Source organism: Plecotus auritus (assembly GCF_963455305.1).
Source record: "Plecotus auritus genome assembly, chromosome: X".
Taxonomy (NCBI): Eukaryota; Metazoa; Chordata; class Mammalia; order Chiroptera; family Vespertilionidae; genus Plecotus; species Plecotus auritus.
In genome coordinates, this window is record NC_137784.1 from 86275819 (window position 1) to 86302537 (window position 26719).

At 41.6% G+C, this 26719-nt stretch overlaps 1 protein-coding gene across 1 annotated transcript in view; it reads right to left on the reverse strand.

Moving 5' to 3' along the window:
* Positions 1–747: 747 nt before the first annotated feature.
* GUCY2F (guanylate cyclase 2F, retinal) overlaps positions 748–26719 on the reverse strand; it is a gene marked incomplete at both ends in the record, with an annotated part of 197736 nt that continues 171764 nt past the window's right edge. The window contains 3 exon segments of the mRNA XM_080653124.1: positions 748–835; positions 921–976; positions 979–1015. Of these exon segments, the coding sequence (XP_080509250.1) occupies positions 748–835; positions 921–976; positions 979–1015 (181 nt within the window).

A 26719-nucleotide genomic window follows, 5' to 3' on the forward strand; every position in this document is an offset into this window, starting at 1 on the left:
AGCCAAGCAGTAAAAGAGTAGCCAGTATTAGTTTTGTTGGCAATGCCAACCTTGGAAGGGATCAGGTAGTGCCTCCTCAAAGATGGTCTTGCCAATAGATCCCAGGAAAGGGGGGTTAATGCAATATTGCTGTGTTGCTTAGGTAGATGTGAGTCTCACAAGTCTTGAGGTGACTCACTATGTGGCCCAGGTTCACGACAATGAAAGAGACAGGTGCACGTGCCTGATAACTGGATAATAAGGCCTGCCTTGTTAATGTGCAAATGTGTTAATGCAGGAGGCAAGGGTCTCTCTCAGGCCAGGGCAGCTGACCTCCCTCAGATTCAGCTTGCTCTGCAACAGGCTTCTCCACAAGGTTTTTGGCATAATTCAGCGGAGCTTGGAAATTCACCAACTCCATCACACTCTGCCAACAGAGTGTAGGTTGAGAATTGCACTCATGCCAAAGGGAGCCCTAGCTTTGAAAATCTGGCAAGCTCTTATGCTCTGTTTTCCTACTGGTCATTACCTTATGGCTTGTTTTTTGTTTTGTTTTTTAATATATTTTATTTATTTTTTACAGAGAGGAAGGGAGAGGGATAGAGAGTTAGAAACATTGATGAGAGAGAAACATCGATCAGCTGCCTCCTGCACACTCCCCACTGGGTATGTGCCTGCAACCAAGGTACATGCCCTTGACTGAAATCGAACCTGGGTCCCTTGAGTCCTCAGGCTGACGCTCTATCCACTGAGCCAAACCAGTCAGGGCTATGGCTTGTTTTTTACCAGCTGCCTTTCTGCTTTTCTTCTTTGGAGGGCTGCAATCACCACCAGTTGCAGGCCATGTCCCACTTGACTGCAGTGTAGAGCAACAAAAATAGTGAAGAAGAGAGTGTGGCAGAATAGGACATAGGAAGACTCTAATAAAGTGTGAACTTCACCTACCCACTTTGCCCACTGGTGGGGGCACAAAAAGGGGCTTTGTGAAACCTTTTTTTTTCCAACCAGCCAGAAGGTCTCTTCTGCTTTGCCCTTACTATAGAAAATATGGAAAATTACAGTCATGCTATAAACCTAAAGAAGTCCTTCTGATCAATAGGTTACAAGCATTTATTTTGGCTCAGAAATTGCCCCTGCTTTCCTTTTGTCATCACTCCCTGGAATCTTCCTTCCTGCGTGGCTTGCTTACTATATATACCTGAGGTTCAGGCAAGCTCCATAAGCTGCCAAAGCAGTCAGATGAAAAGTGAACACCATTTCAAGCTGTCATCCAGATGTTTTATCTACCCGTCACCATGCAGCTCCATCTTTGGGAATGTGTGGCTGTTTAGTTTCATAGCAAGTAAACACCTAGATGCTCAATTTAAGATTTTGTTAATCATTTTTACCATGATATTTTGGCATTAGGCAAATCATTGGGTTTGTTTTTTTTTTTTGTATCTAGAGTGAATACTTCCCCACAACACCCCACCATCCAACAACGCTCACAAAACCAAAAAAAGAATAGAAATGGAAAGAGGCTGTGCAACTTTGTTTTTATGCCCAGGGCATCCTGGCTGCTTTGAGAAGTCTACACATCTGCATTGTTTTCATCCTGCCAGGGAGAGACGCCGGGGGTGGGGGGCCTTCATCTATAGTTGGCTGTCAAGAACCATTGCTCTGAGAAGATACTATAAAGGGAGTATAAACTCAAGCTGGTCATCCTCGAGCCTGAGTGATAACCTCAGAGGAGCCAAATTTTCAGCCTCTGCTCTGCCCTCCCCTTTTTTTTTTCAATAAATCCTCCTCTCAATGAGTTTCTCTCTCCTTTCAAAACTCTTTTGTCTTCTCATTTCCTTCAATCCATAATAAACAAATGTGTTTACTAAGACTGAGGAAAGTAATGGGATGTGTTTCTAACTCATTAATTTGAAATATGGTCTTACTTGCAGCAGATCTCATTTGGAACAGTTCTAAATTATTTAATTTACAAATTCAAATTAGGTTTGCCTCATTTAAGTATAAAATCCATTGCTCTCTATTTTATATCACATATATTCATCCCTTAGCAATAATAATAACAACTATAATAATAATTAGCACATTGAATTGGAGAATCTGAAAGCATTTTGCAAAAATTTGCTTCAAGGCTCTGAACAACCCCTCCATGAAGAAAGTAGGAAGAGAATACCATGACTGCCATTAACTGGTAACCAACTCACTTAAACCCCATATAATTGGACTGTTTGGGCCACTCTGTTTTCAGAAGAGGTGAACAACTTGAAAATATTCTCACATCACTCATTCTAATATTTAACCCAATCTCACTGTATCAGGGCTGGGAATATAGATATGGCTCTGACCATAAAGGGCTCAGTGTAATTAGATAAAAACAACTATCAGGCCATGTCTTAGGTTCTAAACACAAGCCCAACTCTTCTGCCCCTTAAGCTCTTTCTTTTCTTCACAGTATCTAGTACAGTGTTCTGAACAAAACATTTGATCTGTAAATAATCAGATTATTCTATTAACTGGAGTTATCAACCCTTGAGCATTTGGAACACTCAAGTTATCATTGGACCTCAATTTGGTAAAACTTACTCTTAAAGCTCAAACTTGAGAACCCCAATCATTAGCCATATTTGACTGTCATAAGATCCAGAAGCTATTAGGATAGCATGCCAATCCCCAAGGAAGCTTTGCAGATTCAAGGATGGTCCAGAAATTTGAATGAGTCCTGGGACACACTGGGATGCCAAAACTACTGGTTGCAAAAGGTGATGGTAATGTTATAGATTCAGGCAAGTTTACAAATCAAATAGTATGCAGGGGAAAGGCAAAGGTTCCAAGATGGTGGCAGAGTAGGTAGAAGTTTCACTCACCTCCTCCCAGGACCAACCTGGAATTACAAATAAAATATAGAGCAATCAACTGAAGATTAGCTGCAAAGAAGTCTTATAACCAAGGATTTATAGAAGAAGCCACATTAAAACTGGTAGAAAGGGCAGTAATGTGAAAAAGGCTGGATCCACTCCCACAGGTAGCGGCTGAGATTTTAGAGAGATATCTCAGCTGCAGGGGGCTCCCCTTGAAAAGCATGGGGTCTCAATCCCAAGCTCAGCTCTGCAGACCAGAGCTGGGGAGAGACACCCACATAACATCTGGCTATAAAAACCATCAGGGTTTCTGTTTGCCAGGTAGAGGTGGGAGTACTCTAGAGACACAGGAACACTCTAAAAGAGCCAACACACAAAATCTCATTTGCAGCCACTCACTCTGGGCTCTGGTGGGGGGTAGGGTGTAACAGATAAGAGTCGCATGAGGAGAGACTGGTGTCTGTGGCTGTAGGGAGAGAGCTAAAGGGACAGCTGCCAGAATCCATGAACTGAGTTACTCTCCCACACGACAGATGCTATCTTTCTTGGATGGAGCATGTCCCTCCATACCTCATCAGCCTATAAGAATGCAATAACCCAACCCTCTGGGCTCCCTGCCATCCCAAACAGTGGATCTCATACCCTGCTGAGGAGTCAGCTGGCTTGGCCAAAATGTAGAGGTCTGGGAAGGTTCAGGAAGTGTTAATGACTGAGTTGTGTGGTTTTGGACCATTACTGCCATTTTCCCGTGAACCTGACTGGCACTTCCCCCACATATGAGATCTGCTAGCCTCACTCTTCAGCCTCCTGGAAGCCCCACCCTCCTGACTCCTGGTGGCTCCGCTCTGCCAAGGTCTGGGCAGAATCAGGGATAGACTGAGTTTTGTGGTTCTGGGGCAGGGGCCACCCCCCCCCCATTTTCCCCCAAGCCTGACTGGCACCTCCCACACAAGGGAGATCTGTGAGCTCCATCATCCTAACTCCTAGTGGCCCCACCCAGCTGAGATCCAGCTCCTAGCAAAATCTGGGACAGCCTGAGTTTTGTAGCTCAAGGATGTGGGCCATTTTTCACTCACATACCCTATCAGCACAGAGCCTTCCCTTCAAATAGCCACATCTTGGTCTGTTTGAGCCTGATAAATTCTAATGGCCTCACCATGACAGCTCTCTGAGACCCTGACCAAGCACAAAGGTGTGAAAGCATGCAGCAGCTAGACTTGGTATACCCGGGGACTTTTGCTGAGTGACCTCAGACACAGCATTGCACTGAGTTTGAACTTGTATCAATCTGGTGAACACCACACATCCTACCTGGTGACTACTAGTAAATGAGAACCTACCTCATGCAACTCAAGTACTGCCAAAGGCTATTTCAGTGATTTAGTCTAATAGGCAGCTGGTAGCCAGAGACATGGAGAGGCAGATCTTGGGGGTCCCTTGGGCCTTTTGTTGACCTCCCCCCAGGCTTAGTACTGGTGAAAACTGGCCTAGGTGTGCAGCGTGGTCCTTCCTACGCACACCCAGGCCCAGCAGAGGCATCCACAAACTTCAGATTGCTTTGTAGCCCCAAACAAATTGCCTAGGGCAAGTCACAGGAAGCATCTGAGTTGACCTACACCAGAGGACCTCCTAAGAGGCTCCAGAACCAACACACTAATTAGACACTTTCAGACAACACCAGAGCAGGATCCAATTAGCTTTACAAGAAGCAAAACCAGAGGAAGATCTTAGCAGGAGCAAGACGCTGCAGAGGCAAAATCTATTTCTTGTGATCAGCATCTGAACAGCAGCTCATACACTGTGGCCAGGAATCACACTCACAGTCAGCCAAACTGAGGGTCAACATCATGCACAAATGGGCCAATAGCAATAAAGAATTGCAACAGGAGGACCCACACAACACAAAGGATCATTCCTAGAGCACCCAGCTCAGGGGATCAAGGAGACTGCACCACTGGGTTCCATAGGCCATCTACTACATAATACCACCCAACCAAGACTGGGACTCATAGCACATATATCTAATACATAAAAACAAACACAAACACAAAAAGTTAGCTAAAGTGGAGACACAAAGAAAAATGCCCCAAATGAAAGAACAGGAGAAATATCCAGATAAAGAGCTAAATATAATGTAGGAAAGCCATTTATAAGATATAGAGTTCAAGAAGTGGTTATAAGGTTGCTCAAGAAACTTGTGGGAACTTCAACAGCATATAAAGGAAAATAGAAGTCATAGAAAAGAACCATTCAGAACTGAAGAATACAATACCTGAAATGAAAAATACACTTCAAAAAAGTATTTTTGATGAAGCAGAGGATTGCATCAGCAATTTAGAAAAGTTGGCAAGAAACACCCAATCAGAGCAGCAAAAAGAAAAAAAATAATTTTTTTAAATGAGGATAGTTTAAGGGACCTATGGGACAATATACAGCAAACAAAACCCACATCATAGGCTTACAAGAAGAAGAAAAGAGAGAGTGAAAGACTGAGAACCTATTTGAAGAAACAATGACTGATAATTTTCTTAACACGGTGAAGAAAAAAGACACACAAGTCTAGGAAATGCAGAGACCTAAATAAGATGAACCCAAAGAGGCCCACACCAAGACACATCATAATTAAAATGGCAAAAGTTAAAGACGAGGAGGGAATATTAAAAGCAGCAAGAGAAAGAAAGTTAGATAAAACAAGGGAGCTCCCATTATACTCTCAGCTGATTTCTCAACAGAAACATTTCAGGGCAAAATGGATTGGCATGAAAATAGTCAAAGTGAAGAAAACAAGGACCCATAACCAAGACTACTTTACCCAGCAAGGCTAGCATTTAAAATTGAAGGAGAAATAAAGAGCTCCCCAGATAAGAAAAAGCTAAAGGAGTTCATTACCACCAGTGTTACAAGAAATGTTAAAGGGTCTTCTTTAAAAAGAAGATGAAGAGAAAAATAAAAGAGGAACATAGTTAAAAGAATAAAATGGCAATAAATACATACCTATCAATAATCAATTTAAATGTAAGTGGCTTAAATGCTCCAATCAATAATAATAATAATAATAATAATAATAATAATAAATATTCCAATTAGAAGACATAAGGTAGCTGAAAATTTTAAAAAAAACAAGACCCATATATATGCTATCTAGAAGAGACCCACCTCACACACAGGATGAAATTAAAGGGATGGAAAAAGATATTTCATGCAAATGGAAAAATAGACATCAAAACAAGTGCTGTACTAAGAGACAGAGAAGGACACTATATATGATTAAGGGAACAATCCAACAAGAGGATATAACCCTTGTAAACATTTATGCAACCAACATAAGAGCACCTAAATATATAAGGCAAATCTTGATGGACATAAAGGGAAATATCAACAGTAATACAGTCGTAGTATGGGATTTTAACACTCCATTAACATAAATAGATATATCTTCCAGACAGAAAATCAACAAGAAAATAGTGGCTTTAAGTGACATATTAGATCACATGGAATTAATTGATATCTTCAGAGCATTTTACCGCAAAGCAGCAGGATATACATTCTTTCCAAGTGCACGCAGAACATTTTCTAGGATAGACTGCATGCTCAGTCAAAAAATAAATCTCAATAAATTTAAGATTAAAATCATATCAAGCATCTTTTCTGACCACAATGGTGTGAAATTAGAAAGCAATCACAGGAGAAAAAAGAAAAAACACATGAAGATATGGAGGCTAAATAACATGTTACTAAACAATGAATGTGTTAACAATGAGATCAAGGAAGAAATCAAAAGATATATTGAAATAAATGAAAATGAGGACACAACCACCCAAAATCTATGGGGCACAGTGAAAGCAGTCCTAAGAGGGAAATTCATAGCATTATAGGGCTACCTCAAAAAACAAGAAAATTTTCAAATAAACAATCTAACTTTATACTTACTGGAATTAGAAGTAGAACCACAAACAAAACCCAACATGAGTAGAAGGAAATAATAAAGATAAGAGAAGAAATTTTAAAAATAGAGTCTAAAAAACAACAGAAAAATCAATGAAACCGAGAGCTTGTTATTTGCAAAGATAAATGAAATTGACAAACCTTTAACCAGACTCATCAAGAAAAAAAGGGAGAGGACCCAAATAAATAAAATCATAAATGAAAGAGAAGAACTAAAAATTGACACCAAAGAAATACAAAAGATTGTAAGAAAATATTACAAACAACTGTATACCAACATATTAGACAATCTGGACAAAATGGATACATTCCTAGAAACACACAATCTTCCAAAATTGAATTGTTAAGAATAGGAAAATCTAAATAGAGAGATAACAACTAATGAATTTGAAGCCATAATCAAAACACTCCTAACAAACAAAATTCTAGGATCTAATGGCTTCACAGGAATTTTACCAAACATTCAGACAAGAATTAACACCTATCTTTTTCCAACTCTTCAAAAAAATTCAAGAGGACGAAGACTCTGAAGCTTATTTTACAAGGACAGCATTATCCTAATTCCAAAACCAGAAAAGACACTACAAGGAAAGATTATAGGCCAACTGTCCCTGATGGACATAGATACTAAAATCCTCAAGAAAATATTAGCAAACCAGATCCAGTAATACAATGAAAATATTATACACCATGATTATTATTCTGAGGATGCAAGGTTGGTACAATATCCACAAATCAATATGTGATATATCAAATAAATAAAATGAAGGATAAAAATCATATCATCATATCAATAGCCGCAGAAAAAGCATTTGATAATATTCAGCACCCATGTATGATAAAAATTCTTAGCAAAGTGGGAGTAGAGTGAACATATCCCAACATAATAAAGGCCATATATGACAAACCCATAGCCAACTCAATGGACACAAACTAAATCAGTTCCTTAAGATAAGGAACAAGACAGGGATGTCCACTTTTACCACTCTTATTCAACATAGTACTGGAAGTCCTAGCCATAACAATCAAAAAAGAAGAATAAATAAAAGGCATCCAAATTGAAAAGGCAGAAGTAAAACTGTCATTATTTGCAGATGACTTGAGAATATATACATAGAACCCTAAAGATCCGACCAAAAAACCATCAGTACTAACAAGTGAATTCAGTAAAGTAGAAGGATACAACATAAATGTCCAGAAATCAGTCGCATTTTTATGCACCAATAATGAACTATCAGAAAGGGAAATTAAGAAAACAGTCCCAGTTACAATTGGATAAAAATACCTAGGAATACATTTAACCAGGGATGTAAAAGACCTGTACTCAGAAAATTATAAGACACTGAAGAAATTGAAGAAGACACAAATAAGTGGAAGCACATACTGTGTTCATGAACAGAATAAATTAACATCATAAATATGTCCATATTACCCAAAACAATCTATACATTCAGTGCAATTCCTATCAAGTTACCAATGACGTATTTCACAGAATTAGAACAAATGTTCCAAAAATTTATATGGAAACACAGAAGATCCTGAATAGTCACATCAATCTTGAAGAAGCAGAAAAAAGTTGGGGAAGTCATGCTACCAGATATCAAATTATACTACAAGCCCATAGTAATCAAAAGAGAATGGTACTGCCATAAAAACAAACATACAGATTAATGGAATGGAATAGAGAGCCCAGAAATAAACTCATGACTTTATGGTCAATTAATATTTGACAAAGGAGGCAAGAACATACAATGGGGCAAAAATAGTTTAGTCAATAAATGGTGTTGGATAATTGGATAGATACATGCAAAAAATAAAATAAAACTAGACTACCTTCTTACACTATACACAAGAAACCTCAAAATGGATTAAAGACAAATTTAGACTCAAACTCATTAAAAAAACATAGAAGGAAACACAGGCAGCAAAATCTCAGACATTTATTGTAGCAATATTTTTTATGATATATCTCCTCAGGCCAGGGAAACAAGAAAAATAAACAAATGGGACTACATCAAATTGAAATGTTTTTGCACAGCAAAGGAAACCATCAACAAAGTGAAAAAACTACCCACTGAATGAGAGAACATATTCAACAATGATACATCTAATAAGGGGTTAATAGCTAAATTTTATAAAGAACTCATAAATCTCAACACCAAAAACAAGCAATCCAATTAAAAAATGGGCAATGGACCTGAATAGACACTTCTTCTCCAAAGAGGATATACAGATGGCCAATAGATATATGAAAATATCTCAACATCACTAATAATCAGAGAAATGTAAATTAAAACCACAATAAGATACCACATCACACCTGCTATAATGGCTATCATAAATAAATCAACAAACAAGGATGTAGAGAACAGGGAACCTTTATGCGCTGTTGGTGGGAATGCAAATTGGTGCAGCCCCTGTGGAAAGCAGTATGGAATTTCCTCAAAAAATTAAAAATGGAACTGCCTTATGACCCAGTGATTCCACTTCTGGGAATATATCCTAAGAAATATGAACACTAATTCAAAAGATTGCATGCACTCCTATGTTCATTGCAGTGTAATTTACAGTAGCTAAGATCTGTAAGCATCCCAAGTGAGCATCAGTAGATGAGTAGATAAAAAGCCAGTCAGTGAAAGACAAATATCATATGATCTCACTTTTATGAGGAATGTAATGAATAAAATAACTGATGAACAAAATAGAAACAGAGGCATGGATACATGGAACAGACTGACAGCTGTCAGAGGGGAGGGGGAAGAGGGGACTGGATGAAAGAAGGTGAAAGAATTAGCCAAAGAACATATATGCATAGCCCATAGACACAGACAACAGTGTGGTGATGGCCGGGGGTGGGGGTGAGGGGAGGGGAAGGGATGGGCAAAGGGGAGGTGTGCAAAAGGGGGTAAATGGGGATATCTGTAATAGTGTAAACAATAAAAATAAAGTTTTTTTTTAAAAAAAGCCTGGTACATGTACACAGTGGAATACTACTTGGCTGTAAAAAAAAAAAAGAAGGAAATCTTACCCTTTGCGATAGCATGGATGGACCTGGAGAGTATTATGCTAAGTGAAATAAGCCAGTCTGTGATAGTCAAGTACCTTATGATTTCACTTATATGTGGAATCTATGAACAAAATAGAAACAGACTTAAAGATACAGAGAGCAAACTGACAGCTGTCAGAGGGGAGGTGGGTGGGGGGCTGGGTGAAAAAAGTGAAGGGATTAAGTAAAGAAAGAAAACCTCATAGACATAGACAACAGCATGGTGATTATCAGAGGAAAAGAACAGTAGGGGAGGGGAGGTAGAATATGGTAAAGGAGTGATAAATGGTGATGGAAGGAGACTTGAATTGAGGTGGTGAATACACAATGCAATATGTAGATGATGTATTATAGAATTATATACCTGAAACCTATATAATTTTATTAACCAATGTCATCCCAGTAACTTCAATTGGGAAAAAGAGTATTAAGGGGAGTTCTAGGGGCTCTCTGAGGTTTTGGAGCCCATCCAGAAGACTTCTTAAAATCTTAGTTCTCTTTTTACCCACCCCCCTTCCAAAATTCTGCTGAAGAGAGAGGGGTGGGGGGGAACAAATACATAACAACTAAAGCCTAAAGCAAACTCTTTTACTCAGAAATCAATCTCTAAGCAGTCCCAGAGACACCCCACCCAATAATATTATCTTACTTTTGTCTGAAACTTTTAAGACAGTTGGCATCTCCTGTCTTTAATCCTCACTAAACCTCTGAAAAATAGGTTTATTATTAACCTCATTCTGCAAATGGGTTCACTAAGGTTCATGGAGATTAAATGTCTTGTCAATAAGCAGGCATAGCTGGCACTTGCACCTAATTCTACTAGACCCCAAATTTAATTTTTTACTATGACTTTGCTAATTTTATTATACTATAATTGGCATGCAATGTTATATTACTTTCAGGAGTACAACATGATTATTCAATATTTGTATATATTGTGAAATGGTCATCACAATAATTATAGTTAACATCTTAGGTTCCAAATTTTTATTGCTCTTGCCTCCAAACTATATAGATTTTCCAACACACTGGAATCAAGGGGCAGGTTTAAAGGCCAAAAATCAACTGTTGGGAATTTTTAAGTTTGTAATAAATGAGTTTCCTGATAATCACAGGCCAGAAGAGGCTTTTATGTGGAGAAATGAAAGCACAGAGAGGATGTAGTTACTTGTACATTTTCACACATGAGTCATTGATGAGACAAAAAATACAGACCAGCTCTTCTGACCCTCAGGACTCTGTCAATACAAACGTTATTACTTCTTAGCTCAATTGCTGGTGTGTGTTTGTGTGCACATTCTTACATGTATGCATGTTCATGTTTATTTGTTAAGAAATGAGGGTGGGAGTGGAAAAGGTTGAGAGAAAAGAGAAATCATAAGTAAAACAGGACTACTGCTTAGGGGCCTGAGAATCAAATATTACTTAGCCCCTGAATTCAGACAAAGGTCAGAAAGTGTCCACCCCTGGCAAGGACAACATAAACTGGCTGAGAACAATCATTTGAGTAAGTCGTCTTCTTCTGAGTTACTTCTTCTGAGGCCCTAGTAAATACAAATGATAAGCCAAGATATATACAAATCTCAGCAAGGAGCTTCAAACTTATCAGGGAATAATGTAAGAAAAGAAGTAATATGATGACTTATCACCAGGCCATCAGAAAAGAAATATCGAAAAATGCAGAATTTGCCAGTTAATCACTTATGAGTTGTTACCACCATAGTACAAGTGGGGATTGGAATGGGCAGTTGGACAGTTCCCCAGAGAAGCTGAGCTTCACATCTCTAAATGGGTCCTCCCCCAAGCTACCTCAGCTTCCCTTTTTTGGTCTCTTTCTTTGTACCCACCAAATTACTCAACTTCAATATGTTCTCTCCTCTTACCTAATACAATATACATCTTTGATTCCACTAAGGGAAACATCTTAAAGTGCCACCACTCCAATGAAGAAGATGGGATGGGATGAGGGGCGGGGCGGTGAAGAGTATTACTAGATCCAAGCCTTGAGGCCAAGAGAAGAGACTTTAATGAAGGAATTGCAAATACCAGCCAGTTGGAAGGAAAGAATATTTTTAGCTTTGAAATCACACCTGGCTGGCCATCAAATGTGGTCTTTCTGACCCAAGTTACTAGAGCAATTCTTGTTTTCAGTGGATGAGGAGTGGAAATACTGAATCAGAATTTCTGAAGTGTGCTGGTAATATGGTCTTATTGGGGAAGGAATCCTCCAGTCCCTAGTATGTAATGTCTAATACCTGTCCTCTGCTGTGGAGGTGGGGGACACAGAGATAGAAAGGATCTCACCTTCTCTCCCTTCCTTTTTTGGGGGGTCTTACTTTCGATCATTTTCCTTCTTCTCATTGCTTCTTCCTTTTCCCTGGAGCCCCTCTATTCTTCTGTCTTTGTATCTCCCTTTCAGTCTCTCTTCCTCTGGAGTCCCCTGCCACCTCAATAACCAAGACCTGAAGTGACCTTAGGGGAAGCATCTCCCTGCCTCTTTCTCCAATTTGCTGTATAGCACATTCCTAAATTTCCTGGGGTGGGGGAAATTGTGATGCTGCAAAGGGCCCTTTTGAAGTAGTCCTGCCTTTGTACCTGAAATACCCAAAGATGGGATTTCTTCTGACTGAAATTTGGGGGGGCAATAAAAACCATGGATATAAGGGCATATTTTTCCTTTTCAGTTTCAAAGTGGCACCTCTTCAGCTTTTAAATAATTGTATTTATTTCCAGCAATACAGAGATAAAGGTGCTTCAGGAAACCAAGCTGCCTTTGTCCTATAGAGGGATCACAAAAGCCTTTGATGACTTGATTCACCACCTAGGTAATATCCCCATTCCCATCATCTCACTGATTTCTCTGCAGTGGTTGAAAAGAACCTCTGTCCCCTCATAAGTGACTCATCCCACCTGCTAGAAGATATTAAGGATCTATTGGAAGGGACAAACTAGAATTAGCCAGAAAAGAAATTAACTAGAATCAGGCCTTCCAACCTTTAACTTCTGAAATATGTTTACATTTAAATTTCCACCATTTGAGGAAGGCATGCCAAATTGTGCATTACTCAGTGACCAGGTTTTGCTTTGCCAAGAATAATTACTGAAGAAATAATTTTCATGCACAATGGTATAGAAAGGGTACTGAATGGGAAGTCAGGCTTCCTGAGTTTTGGCCTGATTCTGCCATCAATTGACTGTGTGAACCTAATCAAATTATTTCACCTTTCTGAGCCTTGGTTCTTGATCTGAAATGAAAGAGTTAGATGATCAGATCTCTAGAGTCTCTTACAACTGGACAGCCAGGGGTCCTGGAGTCATCCAGAAGATGATGGAAAAAATCCAGTGGAAATAGCAAAGAGAGAGAGAGAGAGAGGAAAATTATTCTAATCCTGAATCCTAGATCAAATGATAATCCTAACAGAGAGAAAAGGTGGCACAAAATGTTTGTCTTTCATGGGAACTTACTTTATTCCTCCTGGTCCTTGGATAAAGACATAACAAGGGATCAATGGTGGAGATGAAAAATCAGAAAGGTTGGCCACTGATCAAATAGAAAACCCACACTCACCAATACTGTAGCTTATGGAACAATGTCTTAAAAAGTGGAAAAAAAAGAAAAATAAAGGAAGTTAAAAATGTAAATAATATTTTTGGGGGAGTGATATCAGAGGAATGGCGGCATAAGGGCGTGTGTATCCTCTCCCCCTAACATTTCAACAAAATAACCACCTATAATTCAACAAAGAAGTCCCTGCTCAACACAGATGCACGCCTGAGAGACCTGCATACTAGAACAACTAAGGTGGACTCCTTGGAATAAGCGGGGATGCGAGAGAAGAGAGGGAAACCGAACAGCGCAGCAGCGTGTCTACAGCACAGCAATCAACTGACGGCAACCATCTTGGGCATCTTCCTCAGCAGGTCTAGACTAGCGGAGCTAACCTAGCAAGTGGCTGGCTGTAGGAATAGCCACTGGAGTGGCAGCATTGTGTGGTCGCACACACAGAGTGAGAGAGTGTCTGAACCGTGAGGGCGTGTTGTGAATGGGATCTGAGTTGCATGTGTAAACTGTGAGTCAGTAGACACCCTCCCCACAGCTGGGCTTGGCTGCCAGCTTTCAGGCAAAGAAAGTAGATCGCAGAGATTAGACTCCCAGGTCTTGCCTCCTATTGCCCTTGGATTGTTTCCAGTAGTGTATTATCTGTAGGGCAAGAGTTGTTGTAGTAGAAACACAATTTCCCTATGACTGAACCCCAGGAGGGGTACTTGACCCTTGGAGGTCAGGGACTGACATTACTGCGAGGGAAAAACAAACCTCACCCCCAAACAGCAGAGGCAGTACAGCCCTACAGAAGCCACAGAGGCTCAAAACTCTGAGGCCACAGAGGAAAATAATCTTGCAATTCAGTGCCATCTACTGGAACAGAGTAGAAAGACCTCCTCAAAGATAAATGGGAAAACAAAGAAGAACAAATGCCAGAAACAACCACAACAACAACGATGAGCAGAAAGAACATGAAACATCCCCAGAACACAGGCTGGAACACATGGAATTATGGGAGCTGAATGACAGAGATTTCAAGATTGCAGTTCTGAAAATACTCAATGAGATGCAAGAAAATACTGATAGGCAATTCAGCTCACTCAGAAAACAAATCAATGAACAAAATGAGTATTTCTCCAAAGAAATTGAATTTTTAAAAAAAGAATATAGCAGAAATCCTGGAAGTGAAGCAGGCAGTTAAAGAAATTAAGAGTGAACTGATGAGCATAGAAAACAGAACCAACCAGTTAGAGGAAAGAACTAGTGATATTGAAGATAGGAATCAAGAAATGATGTAGAGGTAAGAAAAGAAAGACCTGAGAATAAAGAAATACGAAATAGCCCTACAAGACTTCTCTGGTTCCATAAAAATAAAAAAATAAAAAAACAGAATCATAGGCATAGCGGAGGAGAAAGAGGGAGAGTATGGAATGAAGAGTCTATTAAAACAAATAGTGGATGAGAACTTCCCAAATTTATGGAAAGAAATAGATCCATGAATCCAAGAAACAAACAGAACACCTAGTTACCTCAATCCAAAGAGACCCTCTCCAAGGCACTTGGTAATGAAGCTGTCAAAAATTAGTGACAACGAAAAAATCCTCAAAGCATCCAGGGAAAAGAAGAAAGTGACCTACAAAGGAAAACCCATCTGAATTTCACCCGACTTCTCAGCAGAAACTCTACAAGCAAGAAGAGAGTAGAACCAAATATTCAAACGCCTGAAAGAGAGAAATTACCAGCCACGCATATTATATCCAGCAAAATTATCCTTTAAATTATGAAGGAGAAACAAGAACATTCAAAGACATACAGAAACTAAGGGATTTTATCTCTAGAAAACCTCCATTACAGGAAATACTCAAGGGAGTTATTCTATCTGAAACAAAGAACATAAGGTCATAACACTACCAGTAACATTGCCAAAAACTTGCAGCATAAACAGAGATAATTTGTGACAATAAAAACATACAAGGAGAAGGACAGGTATAGACAGGCAAAGGAAGATGAAGATCAGATGTACTCAAAAGGGGGGGGAAAAAAACTACGGTATATATGCAACTTCACTTTTTATAAAAATAATGACAACCACACACAGAAATTTCCCCAAAAAGATATATAGCTTGAAAAACAAGAGGAAACAGAGGAAAGATGTATGGAATACCACCAAACAAAAACAACAGATAGAAGCATAAAGGAAGAGAACCAATGGAGGCACAGAGTTACCAGATAACAAAAGTTAAATTGGCTATAGGAAATCCTCATACATCAATAATTACCCTAAATGTAAATGGTCTAAATTCACCAGCAAAGAGGCACAGAGTAGCAGAGTGGATCAAAAAACAAAACCCAACCATATGCTGCCTACAAGAAACACATTTACACAGCAGAGACAAAGGGAGATTCAAAGTAAAAGGGTGGAAAATGATTCTCCGAGAAAATAACATCCCCAAAACAGCAGGTATAGCCGTACTTATATATGATCAAATAAATCTCAAGATAACACGATACAAAGATAAACACTTTATAATGATAAAGGGAACACTACATAAAAAAAAAAAAAACCATAACATTTCTCCTGATGTTGAAAAAAATGGTGGCAGAGTAGGAGGATGCTGCACAGACATGCTCCCAGGAACAAGCTGGAATTACAACTGAATAATCAATGGAAAACTCATAGGCGAGAACCCTGATATCCAAGGACCAAAGGTGGAGACAGCATAGAGACTGGTAGGAGGGGCGGAGGCACGAAAGGGCTGGCCGGGTATCCACAGACAGCAACTGAAGTCCCGCAGAGATATCTCAACTATGGGGGGGGGGGTGCCACTGAGAACTCTGGGACTAATCCCAAAGCTGGGCTCCCCAGCAGAGAGCACCAAACTGAGGAGGGAACCCACATAACATCTAGCTATGTAAAGCAATGGGGTGCTGTCTGCCAGGAAGTGGCCCCTGAAAGTTCGGCACCCTTTTAAAGGGCCAATGCACAAAAATTCCCTGTAGAGCCACCCACCTTGTGCCCTGGCAGAGGGAGGGTGAAGTGGACTGGAGTTGTGAGAGTACAACCCAGGACTGGGGACTTGGGGGATAGAGTTCAGAAGGCAGACACCCCAAGTTTCCTGGGCTGCATCATTCCCTCACACAGTGGAGGACATCTTTCCCACATAGACATCTGCCTTGCCTGGGGGAAAGACAATCCACACACCCTTTGGAAAACACCTTGCCCTGAGGCCACTTAAGAGATTAAAAGTAACAATTAGCCTCCAGGCAGAAGCAACTGCCCCAACCTGTTGAAAAAACTCTCCATATTTAAGGTTGATTGCCTGGGAGCAATTTAAGTTGAAATCCTATTAATCTGTACAGAAGTGGTCTCTGGAGGCTTTGAGTTTTTAACACTGTCTTGCACTAGAGACTGAGAGGTCTAGAGCAGTGGTCGGCAAACTCATTAGTCAACAGAGCCAAATATCAACAGTACAACAATTGAAATTTCTTTTGAGAGCCAAATTTTTTAAACTTAAACTTCTTCTAATGCCACTTATTCAAAATAGACTCGCCCAGGCCGTGGTATTTTGTGGAATAGCCACACTCAAGGGGCCAAAGAGCCGCATGTGGCTCACGAGCCGCAGTTTGCCGACCACTGGTCTAGAGGATCTACCTAAAACATAGTCACAAACCCAAACAGACAACCAAAATGAGGAAACAAAGAAACAACCCCCAAATGAAAGAACTAGAGAATTCTCCAGAAGAAGAGATAAATGAAGCAGAGATAAGAAATTTATCTGAAACAGAGTTCAGAGTAATGATGTTAAAAATGCTCAACAGTATTAAAAAAGATATAGTAACTATGAAAAAAGAACATTCTGAGATAAAGAATGACATAACACAAATAAAGAACACATTGGAAGGAATACACAGCAGATTAGGGGAAGCTGAGGATCAAATCAGTGAATTAGAAGACAGAGTTGAAAATATCACTCAATTAGAGAACCAAAAAGAAAAAAACAATTAAAAAACAGGAGGAAAGCTTAAGGGAGCTATGGGACAATGTGAAACATAACAATATTAAAATAGTAGGTGTGCCAGAAGAGGCTGAAAGGAATAGAGAAGGTGTTTGAAGAAATTCTATCTAATAAATAGGGAATATGCTAATTGACCATCATTCCATCACAAAGATGGCTGCACCCACAGCTGAGGCCAAGTTCCCATAAGGAGACTTAATGAGCAATCAGCAGGGACTTGAGGCTACGCCCTTCCCTGCCCCCGTGGGGCTTGACAGGGGACCTCAGGCTGCGTCCCACACACAGGAGGGCTTGACAAGGGACCTCAGGCCGCACCCCCCACCCCGGCACCAGGCTGGGGGACCTCAGACCGCACCCCCCGCCTGGCGGGGCTTGACAGGGGACCTCAGGCCATGCCCCTCACCCAGTGGGGCTTAACAGGGGACCTCAAGGTGCACCCCCAGTGCTGGGTTGGGGGAACTCAGGCCGCTCCCCCACCCAGCGAAGCTTGATGGGGGACCTGAAGCTGTGCCCGCCTCCCAGTGCTGGGCTGGGGGACCTGAGGCTGTGCCCCCCCTGCCTGGCAGGGCTTGACGGGGTACCTCAGGCCATGCCCCCCACCCAGCAGGGCTTGACAGGGGATCTCAGGCCTGTCCCCTACCTGGTGGGGCTTGATGGAGGACCTCAAAGCATGCCCACCTCCCCGGTCTGGGCTGGGGGACCTCAGGCCATGCCCCCCGTCCTAGCACCGGGCCAGGGGACCTGAGGCTACACCCCCTGCCCGGCAGGGCTTGACAAGGATGGGACTGGCTGGGTCTGGATCTAGCCCAATGTGGGAGGGGGGGGCGACCAGGTCTGGGTCTCACGCAATTTTGAGGTGCATGTGGGTGGGCGGGGACTTGACTCTAGGTCCCATGGTGTGCCCCAGACTCTGACAGGAGGAATATTTTCATATACATTTTACTAATTTTCTTTCATCTCTGACACTTCTATTATAGAGAAAGGGCAAATAGCAATATTAAATTATTTCCTCTAATTAATCCCCTTTTAATGTGCACAAATTTCGTGCACCAGGTCACTAGTAATGGTATAAAACTTCCCTAACCTGGTAAAGGAAAAAGTCACACAAGTTCAGGAGGCACGGAGAACCCAAAACAAGAAGAAACCAAACAGACCCATGCCCAGACACATCATAATTAAAATGCCAAAAATTAAAGACAAAGAGAGAATCTTAAAGGCAGCAAGAGAAAACTGTTACCTACAAAGGAGTTCACATAAGGCTGACACCTGATTTCTCATCAGAAACTCTACAGGCCAGAGGGAATGGCATAAAATACTCAAGGTAATGGAAAGCTAGGATCTGAGAGCAAGATTACTATATCCAGCAAGACTATCATTCAAAATAGATGGTCAAATAAAGAGCTTCCCAGACAAAAAAAAAAAAAGGCTAAAGGAGTTCATCACCACCAAGCCAGCATTATAAGAAACTAGAGGCCTGGTGCATGAAATTCATGCACGGAGGGGGGTTGCCCTTCAGCCCAGCTTGCACCCTCTCCAATCTGGGACCCCTCGAGGGATGTCCCACTGCCCGTTTAGGCCCGATCAATCCAGGACTGCTGGCTCCCAACTGCTTGCCTGCCTGCCTTCCTGATTGCCCCTAACCACTTCTGCCTGCCAGCCTAATTGATGTTTAACTGCTCCTCTGCCAGCCTGATTGCCCCTAACTGCCCTCCCCTGCCGGCCTGGTCACCCCTAACTGCCCTATTCTGCAGGCATGGTCACCCCTAACTGCCCTCCCCTGCAGGCCTGGTCCCCCCACAACTGCCCTTCCCTGCAGGCCCGGTCGTCCCCAACTTCCCTCCTCTGTTGGCCTGGTCACCCCTAACTGCCCTCCCTTTCAGGAATGATTGCCCCCAACTGCCCTCCCTTGCAGGCCTGGTCCCTCCCAACTGCCCTCCCCTGCTGGCCTGATCGCTAACAACTGCCCTCCCCTGGTGGCCTGATCCCTCCCAACTGCCCTCCCCTTCTGGCCATCTTGTGGCGGACATCTTGTGTCCACATGGGGGCAGCCATCTTTGACCACATGGGGGCAGCCATCTTGTGTGTTGGAGTAATGGTCAATTTGCATATTACTCTTTTATTAGATAGGATGCTAAAGGGAATGCTGTAAGGGATTGCTGGGAAGAAGAAGCAGAGAGTGAAACCTAGCCATACAGAATTAAAATGGCTATAATTAAGTACCTCTCAATAATAACCCTAAATGTAAATGGATTAAATGCTCCAATCAAAAGGTGTAGGGTAGCTGAATGGATACAAAAACATGAGCCAACTATATGCTGTCTAAAAGAGACCCACCTCAAAACAAAAGACACACACAGGATGAAAGTGAAGGGATGGAAAAAATTTTTCCATGCAAATGGAAAAGAAAAAAAAGCTGGAGTAGCAATACTCATAACCAACAAAATAGACTTTAAAAGCATCATGCTAAGCAAAATAACTCAGTTGAAGAAAGATAAATATCATATGATCTCACTTATTTGTGGAATATAATGAACAACATAAACTGATGAACAAAAATAGAGCCAGAGGGGAAAAATATACTAGAATATAATAGAAGTAATCCTGTTATTTGCAGATTTTTAATATTTCCTACAACTTTTGTGATATCATACTATATTAGTACAGTTTTGGTAATATACTGAAAATCCTCTTATTCTTAAAATATTAATGTTTATTGCACATAATATTATCATATGCAAGATAATTTTTCTTTCTTTTTTTAATAAATCTTTATTGTTCAGATTATTACAGGTGTTCCTCTTCCCCCCTTCCAAAGCACCCCTCCACCTGATTCCCCACCCCACCCCATGCCCTTACCCCCCGCCACTGTCTTCATCCATAGGTGTAAGAATTTTGTCCAATCTCTTCACGCACCCCTCACACCCCCTTCCCCCTGAGAATTGTCAGTCCACTCCCTTTCTATGTCCCTGATTCTATTATATTCACCAGTCCATTCTGTTCTTCAGATTTGTTATTCACTTGATTTTTAGATTCACTTGTTGGTAGGTATGTATTTGATGTCATTTTGTTGTTCATAATTTTTATCTTTACCTTATTCTTCTTCTTCCTCTTCTTAAAGAATACCTTCAACATTTCATGTAATCCTGGTTTGGTGGTGGTGAACTCCTTTAGCTTTTTCTTGTCTGTGAAGCTCTTTATCTGACCTTCAACTCTAAATGATAGCTTTGCTGGGTAGAGTAATCTTGGTTGTAGGTTCTTGCTGTTCATCACTTGGAATATTTCTTGCCACTCCCTTCTGGCCTGCATAGTTTCTGCCCAGAAATCAGCTGACAGTCGTATGGGTGCTCCCTTGTAGGTAACTAACCGTTTTTCTCTTGCTGCTTTCAAGATTCTCTCTTTGTCTTTTGCACTTGGCATTTTAATTATGATGTGTCTTGGTGTGGTCATCTTTGGATTCCTCTTGTACGGGGTTCTGTGTGCTTCCTGAACTTGTAAGTCTGTTTCTTTCACCAGGTAGGGAAAGTTTTCTGTCATTATTTCTTCTAATAGGTTTTCAGTATTTTGCTCTCTGTCTTCTTCTGGCACCCCAAAAATTCGGATGTTGGTACGCTTAAAGTTGTCCCAGAGGCTCCTTACACTATCTTCATATTTTTGGATTCTTTTTTCTTTTTGTTTTTCTGGTTGGGTGTTTTTTGTTTCCTCATATTTCAGATCTTTGGTTTGATTCTTGGGGTACATTGATCTACAGTTGAGTTTCTGTATATTCTTTATTTCAGACAGTGTATGCTTAATTTCTGACTGGTCCTTTTCCATTTTTTTGGCATTCTCATTAAGATCCTTAAAGGTCTCACTCAGTTCCTCAGTGGTTTTTAGACGATTCTTGAGTAACCTTATAAATGTGGTTCTGAACTCTATGTCGTCCAGTAGTTTGCTTTCCGCCATTTCTTTCATTCGTGACATGTTTCTTTGTCTCCGCATTTTGCTGCTTCCCTGTGTTGATGGAGTGGCTTTGTGTGGTAGGTGACCTATAGGGGCCAGTAGCTCAGCCTCCCCAATCACCTGAGGTGGACACCTTTGGTACACCCCTTTGTGGGCTGAGTGCAAAGTCTTGGTATAGTTAAGCCTTGATTGCTGTTGGTACACTGGGAGGAATTGACCTCCAGGCCAATTGGCTGTGAGGACCCTCTGTGTCTATAATGGAAGAACTGCTGTGCTGGAGACACTCTTATGGTGCAGGACTTGTTTCAGTGGGGCTTTGGTGCTCACTGAGTCTGCCTCTTGAATGTGTCACTTATGGATGTGAGGAGTTGAAATCTGGTGTCTCACACTGACCACAAGGTACACTGCCTTCTGGATCTCCAATGGGGTGTAGGTCCGCTACTGTCTGAGGCCACCCAGCAGGAGCTACAGCAAGAACTACAGTTTTCTCTTCTTTGCTTGAGGTTTGGAGGTTTTGGAGCTGTCTGACCTGGGCTGCAAGTTTGCTAGGTTAAGCTGCTATAGAGCAGGCCATTCATATGCTAAAGCCGCTGCTTGGACCTTGGGTAGGTTTGTAGATTGTGCAGGGCGGGGTCTCAGGGTGTCACTAGGCTAGGGCGTGGCAAACAGCAATGGCTGCCAGTTAGCCAGCTCTGCATCTCCAACCATGTCCCCGCGTCCCGTGCCCCAGCGCAGTAAACAATTATTCCTGAGCGCAGCCCTGCAAGCAAGCCACCCTCACTTTCCGACCCAATGGCAGACAGTCCAGCTTCTCCCCGTAGGAGTTTGGGTCCCCTGCTTCTCCCCAGAAACTGGAGTTCGGAGTAATCGAGAGCTTGTCTCCCTTCGGGTTGAAAAAAGCAGTGCTCCCCGTCGCCCACCGCTAGCCCGATTCTCGCACCTCCGTACCTCAGCTTTTCAGCGCTTGTGCACGTCTCAATGCTCTTTTCTCTTACCCTCTAGTTGTAGAACTTCCACTCAGCCAGCTTTCCCATGCTTCTGGGTGATAGACATTTTGTCTTTTAGTTGTAGTATTGAAATTGCTGTGCAAGGCAGCAGTTTAGGTGTTTACCTACGCCTCCATCTTAGATCCTCTCAAGATAATTTTTCTTGAATAATTAGTATTTTTGCATGTAACATTATCATATTTAAAGTGATTTTTCTTGAGATATTAATGTTTATTGCATGTAACATTATTATATTTTAAATCATTTTTCTTAAAATAAAAAAAAAAAACTGAAAAGAAAAAATAACACTTCTTAATATATATGTGCCCAACCAGGGAGCACCAAAATACTATGTTAAACAGCTACTCACAGAATTAAAGGGAGAAACAGATCAAAAGATAATTATAGTTGTAGACCTTAATACCCCATTGACAACTCTAGACAGATCAACCAAACAAAAAAAAAAACAATAAAGAAATATCAGCCTTAAATGAAACACTATACCAAATGGATATAATCAACATTTACAGAACATTGCATCCTGGAACATCAGACTATACATTCTTCTCCAGTGCACATGGAACTTTCTCAAGGATAGACCATATGTTGGGTATGTTGAGTCACAGAACAAGCATCAATGAATTCAAAAAGATTGAAATTATTTCAAGTATATTTTCTGAACACAATGCCATAAAATTAGAAATCAACTGCAAAAAGGAGGTAAAAAAAAACACAAACCTACAAATATGTGAAGTTTAGGAGGAAAAAATGGCAGCGGAATAAACAGACGTGTCCCGAGCCTTGTCCCGGAGCAGATAGAAAGAACCGCTGAGGGTTGCACGGGGAGTGTGTGTTGGTGAGTTGAGGGACAGCTATACTCCAGGAGACGGTGGGGGACTGCTGGACGGGGCTCCCCTGACCGGGCAGCCCACACTGCTGCAGGGTTCCCTCCCAGAGTGACCGGCTTGGACACAGAGACCACACCATTTGGAAGGGGAAAGTGCATGTTATCGGAAGCCTGAAAATCTACAACTGCAGCACCCACCGAACAGCTGCGAACCCCAGAGCACCGGTCCCCAATTGGCGCAAACACGCAGATTCAGAGGAGCTCCACACTCCACCATGGAAAGGTAAGATTTTGCCTGGGATAAGGTGAGGTCTCTGGTCCCAGCAGGAGAAAGAAATGCACGCACTGCGGGAGCTGGAGGACCGGGGGAAGTCTACACCTAGAAAAATCCATGGCTGTTGGGGCTGGCATGATCCGTGAATGTGGAAGAGGGTCCTCAGAGCTGCTAACAGAAAGGAACTCTTAAAAGCAACCCATTTTGATCTGACACAAAAGAACAGCCTAAAAATTTTAAAAGTGTGCCAGCTGCTTAGATCCAAGGGGAAAAAAGACTGCACAGACTTGCGCGCAGCCCTGGAGTTCCCACAATAATTCTGGCTCTTTTTTTTTCTTCTTTTCCTCTTTAAATCCTTTCTTCTGATTACTAAGTCCAATACATAGGATCACCCAATTGGGGTCACTCTAAGAGACTGCAGGGGAAAGTTTTTTTTCCGGAACCTGGGGATCAGAGCAGGGAATAACCATCAGAGAACCAGCTCTGGGGCAACCCACTCCACCAAACCGGTATTAAGTGACACAGGGAAAACAAATCTAAACACTAGCTAGAGAGGACCTATAGACCTGGAGGTCAATCCGGAAACACTGCCACCCAGGGGTTGAATCACAAATTGACTCTTGTGTAAAAACAAATAAAGGGAAGGAGGATCCAAGATGGCGGCATAGGTAAACACCTAAACTGTTGCCTTGCACAACAATCTCAAAACTACAACTAAAAGACAAAACGTCTAACACCCAGAACCAAGGGAAAGCTAGCTGAATGGAGTTCTACAACTAGAAGGAAAGAGAAAAGAGCATTGAGAGGTGCACAAGCACTGAAAAGCTGAGGTACGGCTGGCAGCGGGCAACTGGGAGTGCTGCTTTTTTCAACCCGAAGGGAGACAAGCTCCTGATTACTCCAAACTCCAGTTTCTGGGGAGACGCGGGGGACCCAAACTCCTATGGGGAGAAGCTGGACTATCTGCCATCGGGTCGGAAAGTGAGGGAGGCTTGCTTGCAGGGCTGTGCACAGGAATAATTGTTTATTGCGCTGGGGCGCGGGACACAGGGACGTGGTTGGAGATGCAGAGCTGGCTTACTGTCAGCCATCGCTGTTTGCCACACCCTAGCCTAGTGACGCCCTGAGACCCCACCCTGCACAATCTACAAACCTACCCAAGCTCCAAGCAGCGGCTTTAGCATATGAATGACCTGCCCTATTACAGCTTAACCTAGCAAACTTGCAGCCCAGGTCAGACAGCTTAAAAACCTCCAAACCCCAAGCAAAGAGGAGAAAACTGTAGTTCTCGCTGTAGCTCCTGCTGGGTGGCCTCAGACAGTAGCGGACCTGCACCCCATTGGAGATCCAGAAACCAGTGTACCTAGTGGTCAATGTGAGACTCCAGATTTCTACTCCTCACATCCATAAGTGACACATTCAAGAGGCAGACTCAGTGAGCACCAAAGCCCCACTGAAACAAGTCCTGCACCATAAGAGTGTCTCCAGCGCAGAAGTTCTTCCATTATAGACACAGAGGGTCCTCATAGACAATTGGCCTGGAGGTCAATTCCTCCCAGTGTACCAACAGCAATCAAGGCTTAACTACACCAAGACTTTGCACTCAGCCCACAAAGGGGTGTACCAAAGGTGTCCACCTCAGGTGATTGGGGAGGCTGAGCTACTGGCCCCTATAGGTCACCTACCACACAAAGCCACTCCATCAACACAGGGAAGCAACAAAATGCAGAGACAAAGAAACATGTCACGAATGAAAGAAATGGTGGAAAGCAAACTACTGGACGACATAGAGTTCAGAACCACATTTATAAGGTTACTCAAGAATCTTCTAAAAACCGCCGTGAAACTTGATGAGACCTCTGAGGAGCTTAGTGAGACCTTCAAGGACCTTAATGAGAATGCCAAAAAAATGGAAAAGGACCAGTCAGAAATTAAGCATACACTGTCTAAAATAAAGAATATACAGAAACTCAACTGTGGATCAACGCACCCCAAGAATCAAACCAAAGATCTGAAATATGAGGAAACAAAAAACACCCAACCAGAAAAACAAAAAGACAAAAGAATCCAAAAATATGAAGATAGTGTAAGGAGCCTCTGGGACAACTTTAAGCGTACCAACATCTGAATTTTTGGGGTGCCAGAAGAAGACAGAGAGCAAAATATTGAAAACCTATTAGAAGAAATAATGACAGAAAACTTTCCCTACCTGGTGAAAGAAATAGACTTACAAGTTCAGGAAGCACACAGAACGCCGTACAAGAGGAATCTAAAGAGGACCACACCAAGACACATCATAATTAAAATGCCAAGGGCAAAAGACAAAGAGAGAATCTTGAAAGCAGCAAGAGAAAAATGGTTAGTTACCTACAAGGGAGCACCCATATGACTGTCAGCTGATTTCTCGGCAGAAACTATGCAGGCCAGAAGGGAGTGGCAAGAAATATTCCAAGTGATGAACAGCAAGAACCTACAACCAAGATTACTCTACCCAGCAAAGCTATCATTCAGAGTTGAAGGTCAGATAAAGAGCTTCACAGACAAGAAAAAGCTAAAGGAGTTCACCACCACCAAACCAGGATTACATGAAATGTTGAAGGGTATTCTTTAAGAAGAGGAAGAAGAAGAATAAGGTAAAGATAAAAATTATGAACAACAAAATGACATCAAATACATACCTACCAACAAGTGAATCTAAAAATCAAGTGAATAACAAATCTGAAGAACAGAATGGACTGGTGAATATAATAGAATCAGGGACATAGAAAGGGAGTGGACTGACAATTCTCAGGGGGAAGGGGGTGTGAGGGGTGCGTGAAGAGATTGGACAAAATTCTTACACCTATGGATGAAGACAGTGGCGGGGGGTAAGGGCATGGGGTGGGGTGGGGAATCAGGTGGAGGGGAACTATGGTGGAAAAAACAGGAACTCCTGTAATAATCTGAACAATAAATATTTATTTAAAAGTAAAAAAAAAAACAAAGGAAAATATGAAATAGAGACATACTGCCTGCTTAAAAATCAGGACTGGTTTACAACACTGAGGAGCAGCAGAATGCAGGGAACGTCAAAAATGTTCTGACAAGGAAATAGGCAAGCCAAACAGAACAGTAGAGGAAGTGAATGACCTTCACTACTGCACATTTTATTTTTATTTTTGTAATTTTTTTTCATCTTTTACTTAAGAAACGATTTTTTTTCTTTTTTCTCACTTGATTTTACCTTTTAAACTATTACATTTTTATTTTCAATCGGTATTTTTACTACTATTTTACCTTTTTTTTTAA